The 18243-nt window shown below is 46.4% G+C and overlaps 2 protein-coding genes and 1 pseudogene across 2 annotated transcripts in view; all 3 read right to left on the bottom strand.

The window, feature by feature from the left end:
* LOC108802525 (E3 ubiquitin-protein ligase TRIM39-like) overlaps positions 1-3696 on the bottom strand; it is a 17894-nt gene extending 14198 nt beyond the window's left edge. Inside the window, exon 1 of the mRNA XM_018574386.1 lies at positions 2080-3696. Coding sequence (XP_018429888.1) covers positions 2092-3687 — 1596 coding nt within the window. The 5' untranslated portion in view covers positions 3688-3696 and the 3' untranslated portion in view covers positions 2080-2091. The remainder of the gene's footprint in view (positions 1-2079) is intronic.
* Positions 3697-7049: 3353 nt separating this feature from the next.
* On the bottom strand, positions 7050-9965 carry LOC108802524 (annotated as a pseudogene).
* Positions 9966-16932: 6967 nt separating this feature from the next.
* The window catches only part of LOC108802526 (E3 ubiquitin/ISG15 ligase TRIM25-like), a 2280-nt gene continuing 969 nt past the window's right edge, over positions 16933-18243 (bottom strand). The window contains exon 2 of the mRNA XM_018574387.1: positions 16933-18007. Within this exon, the coding sequence (XP_018429889.1) occupies positions 16938-18007 (1070 nt within the window). The 3' untranslated portion in view covers positions 16933-16937. The remainder of the gene's footprint in view (positions 18008-18243) is intronic.

The following is an 18243-nucleotide window of genomic DNA, read 5'->3' on the forward strand; positions in this document are numbered from 1 at the left end:
TCAGCTTTATTGCTACATCATCATCTGCACAAACTCCGCCCTCTGACACATTATGCTCCTGAAGGAGATACATTGTAGAGACCAGAAGTGTGGCTGCTACTTCCTTGGAGTTGGTGAATGAATTCTGTTGCTGAACATATTTGCATTATGTAGATATTATGTTCAGGAATAATTAGAAAATGTGAAATTACTTTTTTATCCAGATTAATATAAAATATTATATGTGAATATTTCACTCCTATTGGGTCATTTCTCCAGTTATTGACTCGTGTGCTGTGACGTCTGTAATCTCATCTCCTGCTATTCTGGCCGCACACAGCTGGATATGTCAGAGGAAGGACATGCCCACCTCCCTGTCACTAGGGGTTGGTTCACACCAGTTTCAGTGCGCTACGGCCCGATTCTGGCCAGGACGCACTGGATCGCATTCCGGCCGGCTCACTTTGTTTTAGGGCGGGAGGTCAACGTCTGTGTTTCCGGTCCGGAGCGGTCAGAAGAAATGCTACATGCACTATTTATTCTGATCGCACTGGGCCGGAACGCTCTGAGGCTGGTGTGAACTAGTCCGACTTCATACAGCTCTGTGTTGGAGGATCAATTAGAGGGAGGCAATCTAAAAGTGAGCAGCTGCCGCTGGTCTGTCTGATTGGGAAGCCCAGAATGTTTAGTGGCGCAGTGTCATGGAAGCGTCCTGTATTAAATGTAATTATTTGTACAAGTAGGAATAAAAAGCGACATAAAATATCAGTTTATAAAAGTGTAAATATTCAAAAATAATGCATTTTGTTTAAAAATAAAACTGACCCGAATACACCATTCTTCTCTTTATGGATTTTGCATTTGATCAAATGAAAGAAAAAAGAAAGCAACAAGAGTCTCCCATGCTGAGACTTTACAGGAAACCTGTACTGAGGGAAACATGGAGGGTGCCAATGCTGGACTCCGTCTGAAAATTATATTGGCCTGGTTGCCTCTGTTATAGTCTCAGTACTTTGAGACACTGACCTGGATGAAGATTAAGAAATCTGAGATAAATCAAAACTACTGATCTGAATACTTGTTCTGGTTACTGACTTAGAAAGACTTGGATCAGCATGACAGCCAGGGAACTAGTATATTTATTAGAAGTTAGCAATGGCTGCCACCATACTTCCTATACAGATCCCTATAATACAATTCTGTACGATGCAGAGCGGTCAGTGTGTGATCAGATATTCCCAGTATGTGTCTCCTTTATATGTCCTGTACATCCCGGGGAAGTTGAGAGCTCTATGCTGCTCTGTACAGACACACACCGGGTTATACCGGTCCCCTTCCTCTGCCCCCCAACCTGCTCTATTGTCACCCTTCACCCCTCTACAGAAAAGTCCTCTGACACTCTCCCCTCCCCCTCTTGTGTGATGGAGCCGATCTCCATGAGTCCTCCCAGAGCAGACGGAGCTCATCACCACCACCATCTACCAGACCCCATTTCTGTCCTTCCCATCCCCGCAGATGGTGTCATGTGACCTCTCCTAGATGTACAGAGGATGCAGTGTGGTCACTGGGATGGGATGAGGATGTGGTCACCTCTCCTCTCTGTTCTGTGTGTCTTCCTTCTATTCTCTTATTCCACTTATGTCACCACTGACACTGCATGGAGGACAGAGAGGAGAGGTGACCCCATCCTATCCCATCACAGTGACCCCATCCTATCCCATCACAGTGACCCCATCCTATCCCATCACAGTGACCCCATCCTATCCCATCACAGTGACCCCACTGCATCCTCTGTACTGATGGATCATCAATGGCCGTATGTCTGATCATGACTGCACATAGCGCTCACATGAGGAGGAGGGGCGGAGCATAGGGGAAGGGGCAGAACTAGAAAACTTGCTGAAAATGAAAGGGAAAGTAATATACCAGTAGATAGATAGATAGATAGATAGATAGATAGATAGATAGATAGATATTGAGCAATATAAAACCCCTCTGTATAATTAGATTGTTCCAGGTGATTGCAGAGATCTGCAAGTTACAGATGAAGAAATCTCACATCCATGTATTTATAATACACTAATGAAGTCCCTACCAGACTGGGTGGAGTTCTCACATCACCCGATTCCCCCCACAGATCTTTATACAACCTCCCCCTACATATACCCCGGCATGGAGGGGCTCAGTGAAGGTGGAGGTGAAGGTGTGGAGGTGTCGGATCGGGTCACACAGATCATAAAAGGAGATCCGCCCGGCCTCATAATCCAGATATATCCCGACTCTGTTACTGGAGATATTGGTGGGTAATGGGATCTTATTACTGTCATGTATCACCCAATACTGATCATCACCCCTATCCAAACCCCAGGACTTCTTATTCCATCCAATCACTGACTGCATTCCTCCTTTCCTCTCCATACTGGGGTAACACATCCCAACTATCCAGCTATCTGGTCCCCCGACATCCACTTCCCAGTAATGTCGCCCTGAGGAGAAACTCCGACTGCCTAACACCTGAGGATAATACTGAAATCTCTCTGGTGTATCTGGGTGATTCTGGTGTCTATGTGACTTGGATGCAGTTTTCCTGTCATCTGATATACGTAGATAATTACCAGCTGTGCTCACATCCAGTAATATGTCTTCAGCTTCCTGTATATAGAAGAATACATTTACCTCTGTTATTATATCAGATAAACCTGTGTGTAATGTGTGTGAGATCCAAGCCACATCAAGACCCCGTCCATCATGGAGGAGTCTATCATGTCTCTCTCTGTCCGCATCATCTCCATCCTCGGTATCACACAAGTCACCTGTGTCTGATTCCTGTAAGACAGTCAGTGGATCCGTCAGGTTACACAGCTCCTCAATGTCACGCATCTTCCTGGAAAGCTCGTCCTTCTTTATTTCCAGCTCCCGGATCATATCCACCACGGAGATGGAGACCCGCTCTGCCCTCCCGGAGATCTCACTCAGGACTCTCTTCTCCAGGTCCTCTAGACGTCTCCTGAGCTCTCTAAACAGGGCAGAGACTCTCTCTGTGTCACCGGCTGCTTCTTCTTCTACTTCCCTCCTGTGTTCCTGCAGACTCTGGACTCTTTCCTCCATCTCCTCTCTCTGTGTCAGAAGTTTCTGCAGAACATTCCTCAGTGTCCCCTTCTTCTTCTCAGAAGCTTCATCCAGTGACTCCATCTCATGTCCTTTATGTCCTCCAATCACACAACAAGACATACAGACACAGATATCATCCACAGTGCAGTAATACTCCAGGATCTTCTTATGGACGGAGCACTTCCTGCTCTCCATGGACAAGGTGGGTTCACATAAGACGTGTTCTGGAGACTTTTTGTGGACTCTCAGGTGTTTATCACACAGAGAAGCCTCACAGAGCAGACAGGATCTAACAGCAGGTACAGGAGAGTCCACACAGTAGGTACAGAGGACACCGGACTCCTCCTGATCTGGCTGAACAGACAGGAAATTCTCCCCTATGTTACGCAGTGTTATGTTCCTGTGCAGTGCAGGCCGCTCCCGGAACTTCTCTCTGCATTCAGGACAGGAATAACCTCCAGACCCATCCTGTGTATCCAGCACACGATTAATACAGATCGGGCAGAAGTTGTGTCCACATTTCAGGTTTACAGGATCTGAAAAAATATTCAGACAGACGGAACATTCCAGCTCAGCACTCAGATCAGCAGACGCCATCGCTGACAGCAGAAGAGAGAAATGAAGGTGAAAGTCTCTGACACGGGGAGGAATGGAGTTTAATGATTAAGTTTAACATACACAGGGCGAGGCTGAACTTTGGCTTACACTGTCTTCATAGGATTAGTTATATGGAGAGAAGCAGATAATAAAAGAATCTCATGCAGAATAATGGACCTGTTCCTGGAAAAAATTGTCATTTTAGGAAAAGAATATACTGGGTATGGAAATGTGTTTACTTCCTATGAAATCCTCCTCATTAAAATAAGAAAATATGGGGGGCGTGTCCTGGCAATGGCGGCAGATAGACGTGCCTACAAGTTACAATCCATGTACCTATCACCGACATCACCGATATGGCTCGCTCCGCTACCTCCAAGACACCGGCTCCTGGGTCGAAAAAGAAGTTCCTGGCCCCAGACGCCTCCGATTGCCCTTCGCTGTGGAGCCTACCTGCCTGCTCAGACCTCTCCCCACACTAGTCTCTCGTGCTCTCCCTACCACAGACGAACTCTCAGACATGTTTTCTCATCTCAGACATGTTTTCTCGTCTCAGACATGTTGTCTCGCCTGGAGCATTCTCTGAAGGCAGACATCTTGTCTTTAAGTGGAGTGGTCCCTCACCTTTTACACCGCGTGGAGGATAACAAAAGCAGGCTGGACTCCCAAGCACTGGCTATGTCGGCCTTGCAACAACAATTCCACTCATACTCGCAGGTTCAAAGGGATCTATCCTGGGAGGACCAGGAGGAACAACCTCCGTTGGATCATGGATCCAGACCTGATGGCTACCATACGCGGTATTTTCAATACCATCTTGGACTGGCCTGCCACTTCACCACTCCCGTTCCACAGAGTACACAGAGCCCTGAGACTGAGGGGTCTCCCATCTGAAAACCCCCGAGCGTGTTATTTGTCGGCTCCACTACTACATGGATAAGGAAGCCACTCTGCGGAAACTCAGGGAGACGCCGTTCACAGACTTTGATGGCGCCGAAATTAAAATTTACGCTGATTTAGCACAAAAAACCTTAGCTCGCCACCGAGCACTTGGGCCACGCCTCGAAAATTTTACAATCCGAGGGGATCTCGTATTGCTGGGGCTTCACCTCCAGCCTCATAGCCAAGAAGCAAGGAAAGTCGGCAGTCCTAAGACACCCAGAGGATCTGGGCCAATTCTGCCAAACCTTCTCAAGCCGCACACCTATCCTACCAAACTGGCAGGAATCCCTACCCATCCACGATCCACTGCTAGACACCGCCTGGAAACCGACCCACCGCAATGCACCATCTACACGTGGATCAAAATAACTACCCGAATAGGGGTCGTTCTTCCCTAATCGATCTTGCCCGGCGAGATGGTTACTTGTCACTTGACTACCAAGTGTTATGTTTGAACATTTTATCCTATTCTTTCTATTTCGTTATGCATTGTTTTGTTCGGGTTGCATCTCTTGGAACTGCCTCCCCTGTTCCTACATGGGAGGCATTTCTGATCATTTGTTGATTGGGATGTTTGATATTAGTTTCTCTTACCACAATGTGTGTGACGACATGGTGATCAGTTTATGGGTTATGTGTGTGTTGGTGTTGGGTCATGTTTAATTATGTTATACTGGGTAACCTGTTCATCAAAAGACTGTCAGCACCGCCCCTCGTTATCTCCCTTTGTACTCCAAAGAGTATTTCGGGAGAGGAGAGTTAGAGAGGAAGGAGCAGAGTCATCCTGCAGAGCAGAGTATATCAGGAGAAGAGAGTTATAGAGGAAGGAGCAGAGTCCTCCAGCAGAGCAGAGTATGTCAGGAGAGGAGAGTTATAGAGGAAGGAGCAGAGTCATCCTGCAGAGCAGAGTATTTCAGGAGAGGAGAGTTATAGAGGAAGGAGCAGAGTCCTCCAGCAGAGCAGAGGATTTCAGGAGAGGAGAGTTATAGAGGAAGGGGCAGAGTCATCCTGCAGAGCAGAGTATATCAGGAGAGGAGAGTTACAGAGGAAGGAGCAGAGTCCTTCAGCAGAGCTGAGTATTTCGGGAGAGTAGAGTTATAGAGGAAGGAGCAGAGTCCTCCAGCAGAGCAGAGTATATCAGGAGAGGAGAGTTATAGAGGAAGGAGCAGAGTCCTCCGGCAGAGCTGAGTATATCAGGAGAGGAGAGTTATAGAGGAAGGAGCAGAGTCCTCCGGCAGAGCAGAGTATTTCGGGAGAGGAGAGTTATAGAGGAAGGAGCAGAGTCCTCCAGCAGAGCAGAGTATATATGGGGAGAGGAGAGTTATAGAGGAAGGAGCAGAGTCCTCCAGCAGAGCAGAGTATTTCAGGAGAGGAGAGTTATAGAGGAAGGAGCAGAGTCCTCCAACAGAGCAGAGTATTTCAGGACTCACCCTTCCCAGGCCTGTGTAGGATTTGTGTCCCCCAAGGGATCGGCTCTCAGCTTCCCCCAGAGTAGCTGCACGCTGAGCCACGGCTTCCAGTGTCAGCGGCTGTGCCAGGACACAGCGCCACCTTCTGAACAACACAGCAAACTGCACCTGGCCACCAGCAGCTGAGCTCCCCGAACGGAGCAGCTAATTCTAACTTGCGATCGCGATCTAAGACTAGTAGATCGTGATCGACCTTTTGGGCACCCCTGCCCTAAACTGTTGTTCCCTTGTTCCATGTGTTTGACTGAAAAGAAAGAAAGAAAAAAAAAGAAAAAGAATACCGGCACCTGATTGATTCTTTTTTTGGATCTATATGTCAGTGGTGAATCGGAGCCCATCGGATGAATGGGCGCGGGCTGCATGAAGTATATTATGTGCAGATCACCACTATGCTGTATACAGTATATAGTACACAGTGGTGTGCGGGATGACACAATGATGACTACTTCATACAGCTCTCTGTGGAGGATCAATTAGAGGGAGGCAATCTAAAAGTAAGCTGCTGGTCTGCCTGATTGGGAAGCCCAGAATGTTTAGTGGCGCAGTGTCATGGAAGCGTCCTGTATTAAAGGCCCATTCACACCACATCCAGATCATCTCCAGACCAGAGCAGATTGTTTCCAGACCCACAATGCATCCTAATGTATCCCTATGCTATTTCTGGCCTCTGTTCACACAAGCGCAGTCCGTTCCAGACCAGACCAGAAAAATACAGCCGGTCTCATTTTGTCTGGTCTGGAAAATGACGTGAACCTGCCCTAAAGGTAAATATTTCTACAAGTATTAATAAAAAAGGGCGTAAAAGATCAGTTTATAAAAGTGTAAATATTCAAAAACAATGTTATTTTAATATAATTGACCTAAATACATCATTCTTCTCTTGAAGCATTTTGTAGATTTGAGAAAATGAAAATAAAGAAAAATGCAACAAAAGTCTCCCATGCTGAGACTTTACAGGAAACCTGTACTGAGGGAAACATGGAGGGTGTCAATGCTGGACCCCGTCTGAAAATGGTATTGGCCTGGTTGCCTCTGGTATAGTCTCAGTACTTTGAGACACTGACCTGGATGAAGATTAAGAAATCTGAGATAAATCATAACTACTGATCTGAAAACTTGTTCTGGGTCGGTTACCGAGAACGTCAAGAAGTCATTGGATCAGCATGACAGCCAGGGAACTGGTATTTGTAATGGAAGATAGCAATGGCTGCCACCATACTTCCTATACAGATCCCTATAATACAATTCACCGGTCAGTGTGTGATCATATATTCCCAGTATGTGTCTCCTTTTTATGTCCTGTACATCCCGGGGAAGCTGAGAGCTCTATGCTGCTCTGTACAGACACACACCGGTCCCCTTCCTCTGCCCCCCAACCTGATCTATCGTCACCCTTCACCCCTCTACAGAAAAGTCCTCTGACACTCTCCCCTCCCCCTCTTGTTGTGTGATGGAGCCGATCTCCATGAGTCCTCCCAGAGCAGACGGAGCTCATCACCACCATCTACCAGACCCCATTTCTGTCCTTCCCATCCCCCAGATGGTGTCATGTGACCTCTCCTAGATGTACAGAGGATGCAGTGTGGTCACTGGGATGGGATGAGGATGTGGTCACCTCTCCTCTCTGTTCTGTGTGTCTTCCTTCTATTCTCTTATTCCACTTATGTCACCACTGACACTGCATGGAGGACCGAGAGTAGAGGTGACCCCATCCTATCCCATCACAGTGACCCCACTGCATCCTATGTACTGATAGATCATTACTTGTCTCGGTGTCTGATCATGACTGCACATAGCGCTCACATGAGGAGGAGGGGCGGAGCATAGGGGAAGGGGCAGAACTAGAAAACTTGCTGAAAATGAAAGGGAAAGTAATATACCAGTAGATAGATAGATAGATAGATAGATAGATAGATAGATAGATAGATAGATAGATGAAGTCCCTCCCACTGCCCTATCTTATTGGATGAATATTCCACCAATCCCATCCCTCCTCCCTGTGACATCACCAGACTCTGGGCGGAGTTCTCACATCTTCCGATTCCCCCCCCCAGATCTTTATACGACCTCCCCCTACATATACCCCGGCATGGAGGGGCTCAGTGAAGGTGGAGGTGAAGGTGTGGAGGTGTCGGATCGGGTCACCCGGCCTCATAATCCAGATATATCCTGACTCTGTTACTGGAGATATTGGGGGGTAATGGGATCTTATCACTGTCATGTATCACTGAATACTCATCATCTTCCCTATCCAAACCCCAGGACTTGTTATTATATCCAATCACTGACTGCATTCCTCCTCCTCTCCTCTCTATACTGGGGTAACAAATCCCGACTCTCCAGCTATCTGACCCCCCGACATCCACTTCCCAGTAATGTCGCCCTGAGGAGAAACTCCGACTGCCTAACACCTGAGGATACTGAAATCTCTCTGGAGTTTCTGGGTGATTCTGGTGTCTATCTGACCTGGTTACAGTTTTCCTGTCATGTGATATCTGTAGATAATTATGAGCTGTGCTCACATCCAGTAATATGTCTTCAGCTTCCTGTATATAGAAGGATACATTTACCTCTGTTATTATATCAGATAAACCTGTGTGTAATGTGTGTGAGAGCCCAGCCACATCCAGACCCCCTCCATCACGGAGGAGTCTATCATGTCTCTCTCTGTCCTCATCATCTCCATCCTCAGTATCACACAAGTCACCTGTGTCTGATTCCTGTAAGACAGTCAGTGGATCCGTCAGGTTACACAGCTCCTCAATGTCACGCATCTTCCTGGACAGCTCGTCCTTCTTTATTTCCAGCTCCCGGATCATATCCACCACGGAGATGGAGACCCGCTCTGCCCTCCCGGAGATCTCACTCAGGACTCTCTTCTCCAGATCCTCCAGACGTCTCCTGAGCTCTCTAAACAGGGCAGAGACTCTCTCTGTGTCACCGGCTGCTATTTCTTCTACTTTCCTCCTGTGTTCCTGCAGACTCTGGACTCTTTCCTCCGTCTCCTCTCTCTGTGTCAGAAGTTTCAGCAGAACATTCCTCAGTTTGTTCTACTTCTTCCCAGAAGCTTCATCCAACATCTCCCCCTGGTGTCCTCGATGTTCTCCGGCCAAACTGCAGGACACACAGACACAGGTATCATCCACAGTGCAGTAATACTCCAGGATCTTCTGATGAACGGAGCACTTCCTGCTCTCCATGGACAAGGTGGGGTCACATAAGATGTGTTCTGGAGACTTTTTGTGGACTCCTCAGGTGTTTATCACACAGAGAAACCTCACAGAGCAGACAGGATCTAACAGCAGGTACAGGAGAGTCCACACAGTGAGTACAGAGGACCCCGGACTCTTCCTGATCGGGCTGAGCAGACAGGAAATTCTCCACTATGTTACGCAGTGTTATGTTCCTCTGCAGTGCAGGCCGCTCCCGGAACTTCTCTCTGCATTCAGGACAGGAATAACCTCCAGACCCCTCCTGTGTATCCAGCACACGATCAATACACACCAGGCAGAAGTTGTGTCCACATTTCAGCATAACAGGATCTGTATAATTTTCCAGACAGACGGAACATTCCAGCTCAGCTCTCAGATCAGCAGAAGCCATCGCTGACAGCAGAAGGAAGAAATGAAGGTGAAAGTCTCTGACACGGGGAAGAATGCAGTTGGGTTGGTCACATCTCCTACGTAGGGTGAAGATGAGTTGTGACTTGTACTGTATTCATAGGATTAGTTGTACGGAGAGAAGTAGATAAAAGAATCTTAGAACAATGGGTCAATCTGAGGGAAAAAAGGGTTATTTTGGGAAAAGAATACCCTGGATATAGAAATGTGTTTACTTCCTGTCACATGGACGGTCCACTCACAGCATCTCGCTAACCGGAGCGGGGTCCTCATTTGGTGGAGGAGGAGGGTAGAGAGCTTACCTTGGGCTGATAAAACACTCCTGTCATACAGATTAACAGCGAGCTTACAGCCGAGTGTGCAGATACTGATAACAATGACCGATCTCTCTAGGAGGATGAATTTGTGGTTTAGTACATAGAAGGCCTCTTATTAATTTTATAATGTCATACCCCTATGTGACCAGTGCAGAGGAAATATGTACAAAAATAAAAAGAAAGAAACAAAAACATATAAAACTGGTCATTGGCTATAAAATAGGAGAAAAGAATTGGCCAGTATTGTTTGTCCTGCTGGCGGGAGAACGCCGGAAATCTGTAAACGTCTTGTCCTTAGATACGTTCTCCCAGACGTCTACAACGTTCATAATTCAGGCTATCCAATTTATTGGGATCTGGGTGTGGGAGGAGCTCTAGCCTTTTGGCCAATCACCTCAGGAGGTGTGACCCTACCTGCTGGAAGGAGAGCTTCTGCCTTCTGAAGTGGCCTCCGGTTATTTGGGCCCGCCGGTTCTGATACCTGGATTGTGGTTAGGATTTCCCACACCAGCGCATCAGCCCGATTGCAACAAGTCCACTCACCGTATTGGCCCTTTTGTCCGTCTCTAGATGAATGTGTTGACCCAAAACCTACCATTTTAGATGGGCACATAGCTCGTAATATGAACTGTTAGAGGGATTCAGTTCCATCTCTCTATGACTGATATGTTGGGTTTTATTAGAGATTAAACAGAACTCCTCCGATCTATGAGAAGGACAAATGTTTCCCAGACAGCGGGGAGCCCAGTGTATAGAGATATCTCTTCCCCTGCTGTGGTTTGTAGTCGAAAGGTCTACAGATGTCCATTCTCATCTACCCAAGAACCTAGTGAGCGTGAGATCTTTCCATCTCCAGGCCCCTGCTGTCTACTCAAGTTCTAATGGCGGACATCTGTCTCTCCAACAAAGAAGTTTCAGTCCTGCTAAAAAGCCCATACCCACCACAACAATCAGCTGACGTGACAGTGTGGGTCCACGTTCTTCCCTTCCTAGCCCTCTTTCCTGAACAGAAAGGGATTGATAACCGCTCATCTAAAATTATCAACGAGATGGAACATCTATGAGTGCGAATACAAGAGCCTCCCAAAAACCAACTCCTTCCTACCATCCCCGTCCTTTTACCTCAGAAGAGGAGGTGTGGGATCCCCTCTGCACCCCGCCACCATGGTATTCAGGGTCCCCCACTCCTCTGGGGGGACCTGGGACCATAGCAATTAGTGTCAGGATGGAGATAGGGAGCAGACCAGGGGAAAGTGTGCTCTCAGTGCTTCCTGCTCACAGCTGTCACAAAGTCGGCTGAAGTGATGGTTACACAGGGGGTTGGGCACAATGCTTGATCTCCTGTATTGGAGGCCAGAGTAGGCTTCAGGGGTCTAATAGACACCTGATGTCTCCATAAAGAGAACCTGACACCTTCAAACGCTAATACATAAGGTCTTGTGACAACAAAACGAAAAATAGTGAAATAAACAAAAGAAAATTAAAACCAAGCCCACCGCCCCGAAAACATCGGAGTGAGAGGAATAATTCTGGGGCCATAACTCGCTGTTAACTCCAAACAGATGAGCAGTAAAGGCTTTTAAAGAGTTGCCTACGGACGATTTTCAGTACCATAGCTTTTCGCCAATCCACGAGAGCGCGTGCAATTTAAATGCTTGACACGTTTGGTATCTATTTACTCCATGTGACCCCGTCTATTATATTTTACCAACAAGAAGGTATTCAATTGTGATTGTGTTCATTGAAATGCATTCAAGTGTTTGTTTTCACTTAAAATATCAATGTGATAAAATGTCGTGCAACATAAATAAATGCAGCTGCCATTTTTTATTCTACAGGGTCTCAGCTTTCAGAATATATAATACTTGTTTGGGGGGTTTAAAGTCATTTTCTATCCACAAATCCAGATTGTGATACATGTGTGCAAAAAGTGTAAAATTGCTCCGGGAATGAGGTGGGTAATGACGACAAGGGTCTGTTTAACAATGTTTTCACCCAAGATTCACCCATATGCTGTAATTGAAGCCAGTGGCATCATGAGGCTGGGTGTCACCCGGGGGCGGGGACCGGGTGACATCCCGCCTTGACGTCATCACGCACGCGCGTGATGTTGGTCTTTTTGACGCCTGCCGGCGGCCATCTTGGTGATGGACGGCGGCAGAGAGTGGAGGGGACGTTCACCCAGCGGGATGAGGTATGCCACCGGGTCCCCTCCTCTCTCCTGATACTGTCGGGCTCTCGGTCCGTGACCAAGTGCCCGACCTTTCATAAGGGGTGACACCAAAATGACTGTCAGTCATTTTGGTGTCACCCCCTCCAATGGTGGCACCTGGGTGCGGGCCGCACCCCCCTTGTTTACGCCACTGGTTGAAGCTTATGTTCAAACTGTTGGCGCTATATAAATCCTCTATAATAATAATGTGAAAGAATGAGTGATACCTGGGGGAAAGTTGTATAATATTGGGTGAAAATGTTGACAAATAGCTGTTGAAAAGTATCTCTAAAATAATTTTTCCTAAAGAACCCAATTCTAGCTATTTCCAGCACAGATTATAAAGGAAGAATCTGATTGGTTCTTCTTGATTAAAGCAGAGAATGAGGAGCTCCTCAGTCTGCTGCTCTAGGGTAGGGACGATGACCTGTCGTTGTTGCTTAAACTGGAGCACAGAAAGGTCAGGTCTGGCTGTGCTGTATCAATCTCAGGACTGGATGGACAGAAATACAAATCTTTTGACTGTAAAAACGGCTCCTGTGTATGTATTTCAGAGATGTTTTTTAAACTTGTTTTCCCTGCCGTGACACGCTCTCATGTAACCCAACCGTCAGGGCCCACCTGGCACCTCCCTACTTATAGCTGCGTCTCCCCACACACAGATAATGGTGCTGTATGCGCAGTGCCCCGGAGAGCAGCTGGCAGACTGGGCGGTATTGTTTTCTCCGGTTGGTGGGAGGACACCAGAGATCCAGTAACCGTCTTCTCCTGAACAGTCTCCAGTCAAATGATATAGTTCATTTTCATGCGCATATAAAATTTCTGTGAAGTGGCTGCAGGTTATATGGACCAGCCGGTTCTGATGGCTAGGTGAGAGTTAGAATTGCCGACACCAGAGCATCATCCCGATCACAGGGAGTCCAAATACTACATGACTGTCCCAGGCTGAGTCCATGCGATGGTCTAGTTGGTTCCTAGGTGGTTCTATAAGGCTAAAACATGACATTTTGTATCCAATTGGGGCTCATAGATTGTACTTAGGGATGTTCAGATACCAAGTACCGTGCTTGGTACAAGTACAAGTACTGCTAATGTTCCAGCTCCAAGTCTAGATCAAGTACTAACCAGACCAAGTACTGATACCTGTCCAAGTCCTCACAGATACAAGTACTGATACTACTTCTCCAAGTCCTCACAGATACAAGTACTGATACATTCCAAGTCCTCACAGAACAAGTACTGATACTTCTCCAAGTCCTCACAGATACAAGTACTGATACTTCTCCAAGTCCTCACAGATACAAGTACTGATACTTCTCCAAGTCCTCACAGAACAAGTACTGATACTTCTCCAAGTCCTCACAGATACAAGTACTGATACCTCTCCAAGTCCTCACAGATACAAGTACTGATACATTTCCAAGTCCTCATTAGTGTCATGTGACAGTTTTTTATAAAACAATACAGACTAATGATTTCAGGACAGTGGTGGAGAGCCAGAGCCCAGTCCCAGCTGCAACCGCTGCAACCCTGGTAGTTCTCATGAAAATTCAAAGTATCGGCAGTGGTATCTGAACATCCCTACTTGTAGTATCATATGAGAGCTAAAAATACATTCCATCTGACCTTTGGAAGACGAGTGCAGACAATGTGGAGCCCCATGATCATGGAATCTACAACACATGTGCAGTAGCTTTGGAATTTAAATGTAGACCAGCACCATCTACAACAGCCATACCCAGTGGTAAGAACATCCAAAACAGTCCCTATAACAGGTGATAGGATGGAATGGGATGTGGTTAATTTCTGGGCCCATCAGCCCCCTGTGGCTCTCATAGGCCGTGCAGTTTCTGAACTGGCAGCCTGTCCACCACCACCACACACTATTCCATCGTACTCACCACCTCTTCCGCATGCCCCCACTTAACTTTCCCTTGATGCCCACCTCCACTCTCCTTACCACTTTACCAAGGAGCACTTCGGTGCTGAACACCACTGCAGGGACACCTTTCCATATTTAGCCCATTCAACAACCGACCCACACTTTCTCTAATATATACATATACACACTCACACAACTTTATATTTTATAGCCGGGTGACACGGAGGTGACAGCAGGTTGTAGAACATTTTGAGTCGGTGCTGTGTGTTGGTGGAGAACTTGGATGGCAAACTGGGCCTAGTCAGGCTACTGGTCCATTCTGGAGATCCAATAAAAACTCAGCATGCCTTATATAGTGAGTGTCATGGGTGCCCCATTTACAATTTTATTTTTAAAATAAAGTTTTAAAACAAAATGAAAAAATACAGGTATCAATTTAAAAGAGTTTCATCAAATAACTGTGACCATTGTATTTTCCTTTAAATGATGGAAGTAGGACCGGGGGTATCGTAGGGGGGCATTTTTTGGTCTCATCCTAGTGGAATATGTACCAGCTGCAAAGAAGAAGAAGCCACCCCCCCCCCCCCCACCCCCAAGTTCTGGTCTCAAACTCAGCTTTATTGCTACATCATCATCTGCACAAACTCCGCCCTCTGACACATTATGCTCCTGAAGGAGATACATTGTAGAGACCAGAAGTGTGGCTGCTACTTCCTTGGAGTTGGTGAATGAATTCTGTTGCTGAACATATTTGCATTATGTAGATATTATGTTCAGGAATAATTAGAAAATGTGAAATTACTTTTTTATCCAGATTAATATAAAATATTATATGTGAATATTTCACTCCTATTGGGTCATTTCTCCAGTTATTGACTCGTGTGCTGTGACGTCTGTAATTTCATCTCCTGCTATTCAGGCCGCACACAGCTGGATGTGTCAGAGGAAGGACATGCCCACCTCCCTGTCTCTGCTTCATACAGCTCTGTGTTGGAGGATCAATTAGAGGGAGACAGTCTAAAAGTGAGCAGCTGCCGCTGGTCTGTCTGATTGGGAAGCCCAGAATGTTTAGTGGCGCAGTGTCATGGAAGCGTCCTGTATTAAATGGAAATATTTATACAAATATAAATAAAAAAGTGACATAAAAGATCAGTTCATAAACACGTAAATATTCAGAAATAAAGTCATTTTAATAAAGTTGACCTAAATACACGTAATATACAATTCTTCTCTCTATGCATTTTGTATTTGAGTAAATGACAAATAAAGCGACAAGAGACTCCCAGGATGAGACCCTTTCGCTGCCAAGGCCTTTTTTTTTTTTCTTTTCATTTTTTACACACGTTATAATCCACATTTTAGGACTGAAAATTACTTCAAAAACCCAAAACATTATATATTTTCTGAAAGGCAACACCCTGTGGAATAAAATGGTGGCAGTTGCAAATTTTTATATTGAACGATATTCGTGCAACTCTTTATCAAACCTCAAAATTTTGTAAAAAATGCATTTAAGTTAATGTTAGTGTCCCAAAGCACAAAATATTAACCATTTGTTTGTAAAATATAAACGACGAGGTTAAGACAAGTAAATAGATACCCAACATGCCCAGGTTAAAAATTCAGTGCGTCTGTGAAACGGCAAAAACATTCAGCGCTCCAAAAGGTTCATAGATGACGATTTAAAAGCCCCTACAGGTCATCAGTTTAGATCCGTGTAAATATTGGCCCTAGGGGGGCGTGGCCGAGATGTGAGACTGAACGGACGTGCTTAACTGCAGCTCCTCTCATCCGTCCAGTCATCCTGCTTCTCAGCGGCACAAATCGGGTCCGATCCACTTACCTTCTCCTCGCAGGGGTCCCGATAAAATAAAATATTGGCCCTAGAATTATTGCTCTCACTCTGGCATGCGCGACGATACCCAACATGTGTGGCGTGATCGTCGTTTCTGTATGTAGGCGCACCCTTCGCGTGTTTGCGTGAATGCACTCGCGGGCGACTCGAAAAAACGTTTTTAATTATTTTTACATATTGAAGTGCAGATCGCACTTCAATAGCTTATTGCTTGGCTTCAGGAGCTGAGCAATGACAGCTATAGGACTGGAAGTGATGTATTTCACGACGCTCCCGATCCCATAGAGCGGGGAGGAGACTGGTGAATGGAAGCTTGCCGCTCTCCTCCCCAGCTTCCAGTCGGCACCCGACATGCCAGTCCCTGGGCCCGCAGGAGGGGCAGTGGAGCCCGGGAGGCACATCGTAATGGAATTTAGCAATGGCTGCCACCATACTTCCTATACAGATCCCTATAATACAATTCTGTACGATGCAGACCGGTCAGTGCGTGATCATATATTCCCAGTGTCTCCTTTTTATGTCCTGTATATCCCGGGGGAGGTGAGAGCTCTATGACATCTACCGGACCCCAAGATGGTGTCATAAGGGGGAGGGGCAGAGAATAGGGGGAGGGGCAGAATAAGGAAGCTTGCAATGTAATGTACCATGGTAACTTCCTTTGGGTGAAAATTAAAGGAAAAGTAATATATCAGTTTGACGTGACAGATAGATAACAGATAGATAGATAGATAGATAGATAGATAGATAGATATTGAACAATATAAAACCCCTCACTATGATTGGATTGTTCCTGCTAATAACAGAGATCTGCAAGGAGCAGATGGAGAAATCTCACATCCATGTATTTATAATACACTGACTGAAGTCCCTCCCCATGTGTTATCCTATTGGATGAATATTCCACCAATCCCATCCCTCCTCCCCCTGTGACATCACTAGACAGGGCGGAGTTCTCACATCTCTCGATTCCCCCCACAGATCTTTATACAACCTCCCCCTACATATACCCCGGCATGGAGGGGCTCAGTGAAGGTGGTGGTGAAGGTGTGGAGGTGTCGGATAGGGTCACACAGATCATAAAAAGAGATCCGCCCGGCCTCATAATCCAGATATATCCCGACTCTGTTACTGGAGATATTAGGAGGTAAGAGGATCTTATTACTGTCATCTATCACCCAATAATGATTACCAGTCCTATCCAAACACCAGGACTTGTTATTCCATCCAATCACTGACTGCCCTCCTCTCCTCTCTATACTGGGGTAACACATCCCAACTATCCAGATATTTGACCCCCCGACATCCACTTCCCAGTAATGTCGCCCTGAGGAGAAACTCCGACTGCTCAACACCTGAAAATAATCCTGAAATCTCTGTGGAGTTTCTGGGCGTTTCTGGTCTATATATAACCTGGTTGCAGTTTTCCTGTCATCTGATATCTGTAGATCATTACCAGCTGTGCTCACATCCAGTAATATGTCTTCAGCTTCCTGCATATAGAAGGATACATTTACCTCTGTTATTATATCAGATATACCTGTGTGTAATGTGTGTGAGAGCCCAGCCACATCCAGACCCCGTCCATCATGGAGGAGTCTATCATGTCTCTCTCTGTCCTCATCATCTCCATCCTCAGTATCACACAAGTCACCTGTGTCTGATTCCTGTAAGACAGTCAGTGGATCTGTCAGGTTACACAGCTCCTCAATGTCACGCATCTTCCTGGAAAGCTCGTCCTTCTTTATTTCCAGCTCCCGGATCATATCCACCACGGAGATGGAGACCCGCTCTGCCCTCCCGGAGATCTCACCCTGGGCTCTCTTCTCCAGGTCTTCCAGACGTCTCCTGAGCTCTCTAAACTGGTCAGAGACGCTCTCTGTGTCACCGGCTGATTTTCCTTCTACTTTCCTCCTGTGTTCCTGCAGACTCTGGACTCTTTCCTCCGTCTCCTCTCTCAGTGTCAGAAGTTTCTGCAGAACATTCCTCATCCAACATCTCCACCTGGTGTCCTCGGTGTTCTCCGGCCAGACTGCAGGACACACAGATACAGATATCATCCTCAGTGCAGTAATACTCCAGGATCTTCTTATGGACGGAGCACTTCCTGCTCTCCATGGACAAGGTGGGGTCACATAAGATGTGTTCTGGAGACTTTTTGTGGACTCTCAGGTGTTTATCACACAGAGAAACCTCACAGAGCAGACAGGATCTCACAGCAGGTACAGGAGAGTCCACACAGTGAGTACACGGGACACAGGA

The sequence above is a fragment of the Nanorana parkeri genome, unplaced genomic scaffold (genome assembly GCF_000935625.1).
Source record: "Nanorana parkeri isolate BGI_ZX_2015 unplaced genomic scaffold, ASM93562v1 scaffold2917, whole genome shotgun sequence".
Taxonomy (NCBI): Eukaryota; Metazoa; Chordata; class Amphibia; order Anura; family Dicroglossidae; genus Nanorana; species Nanorana parkeri.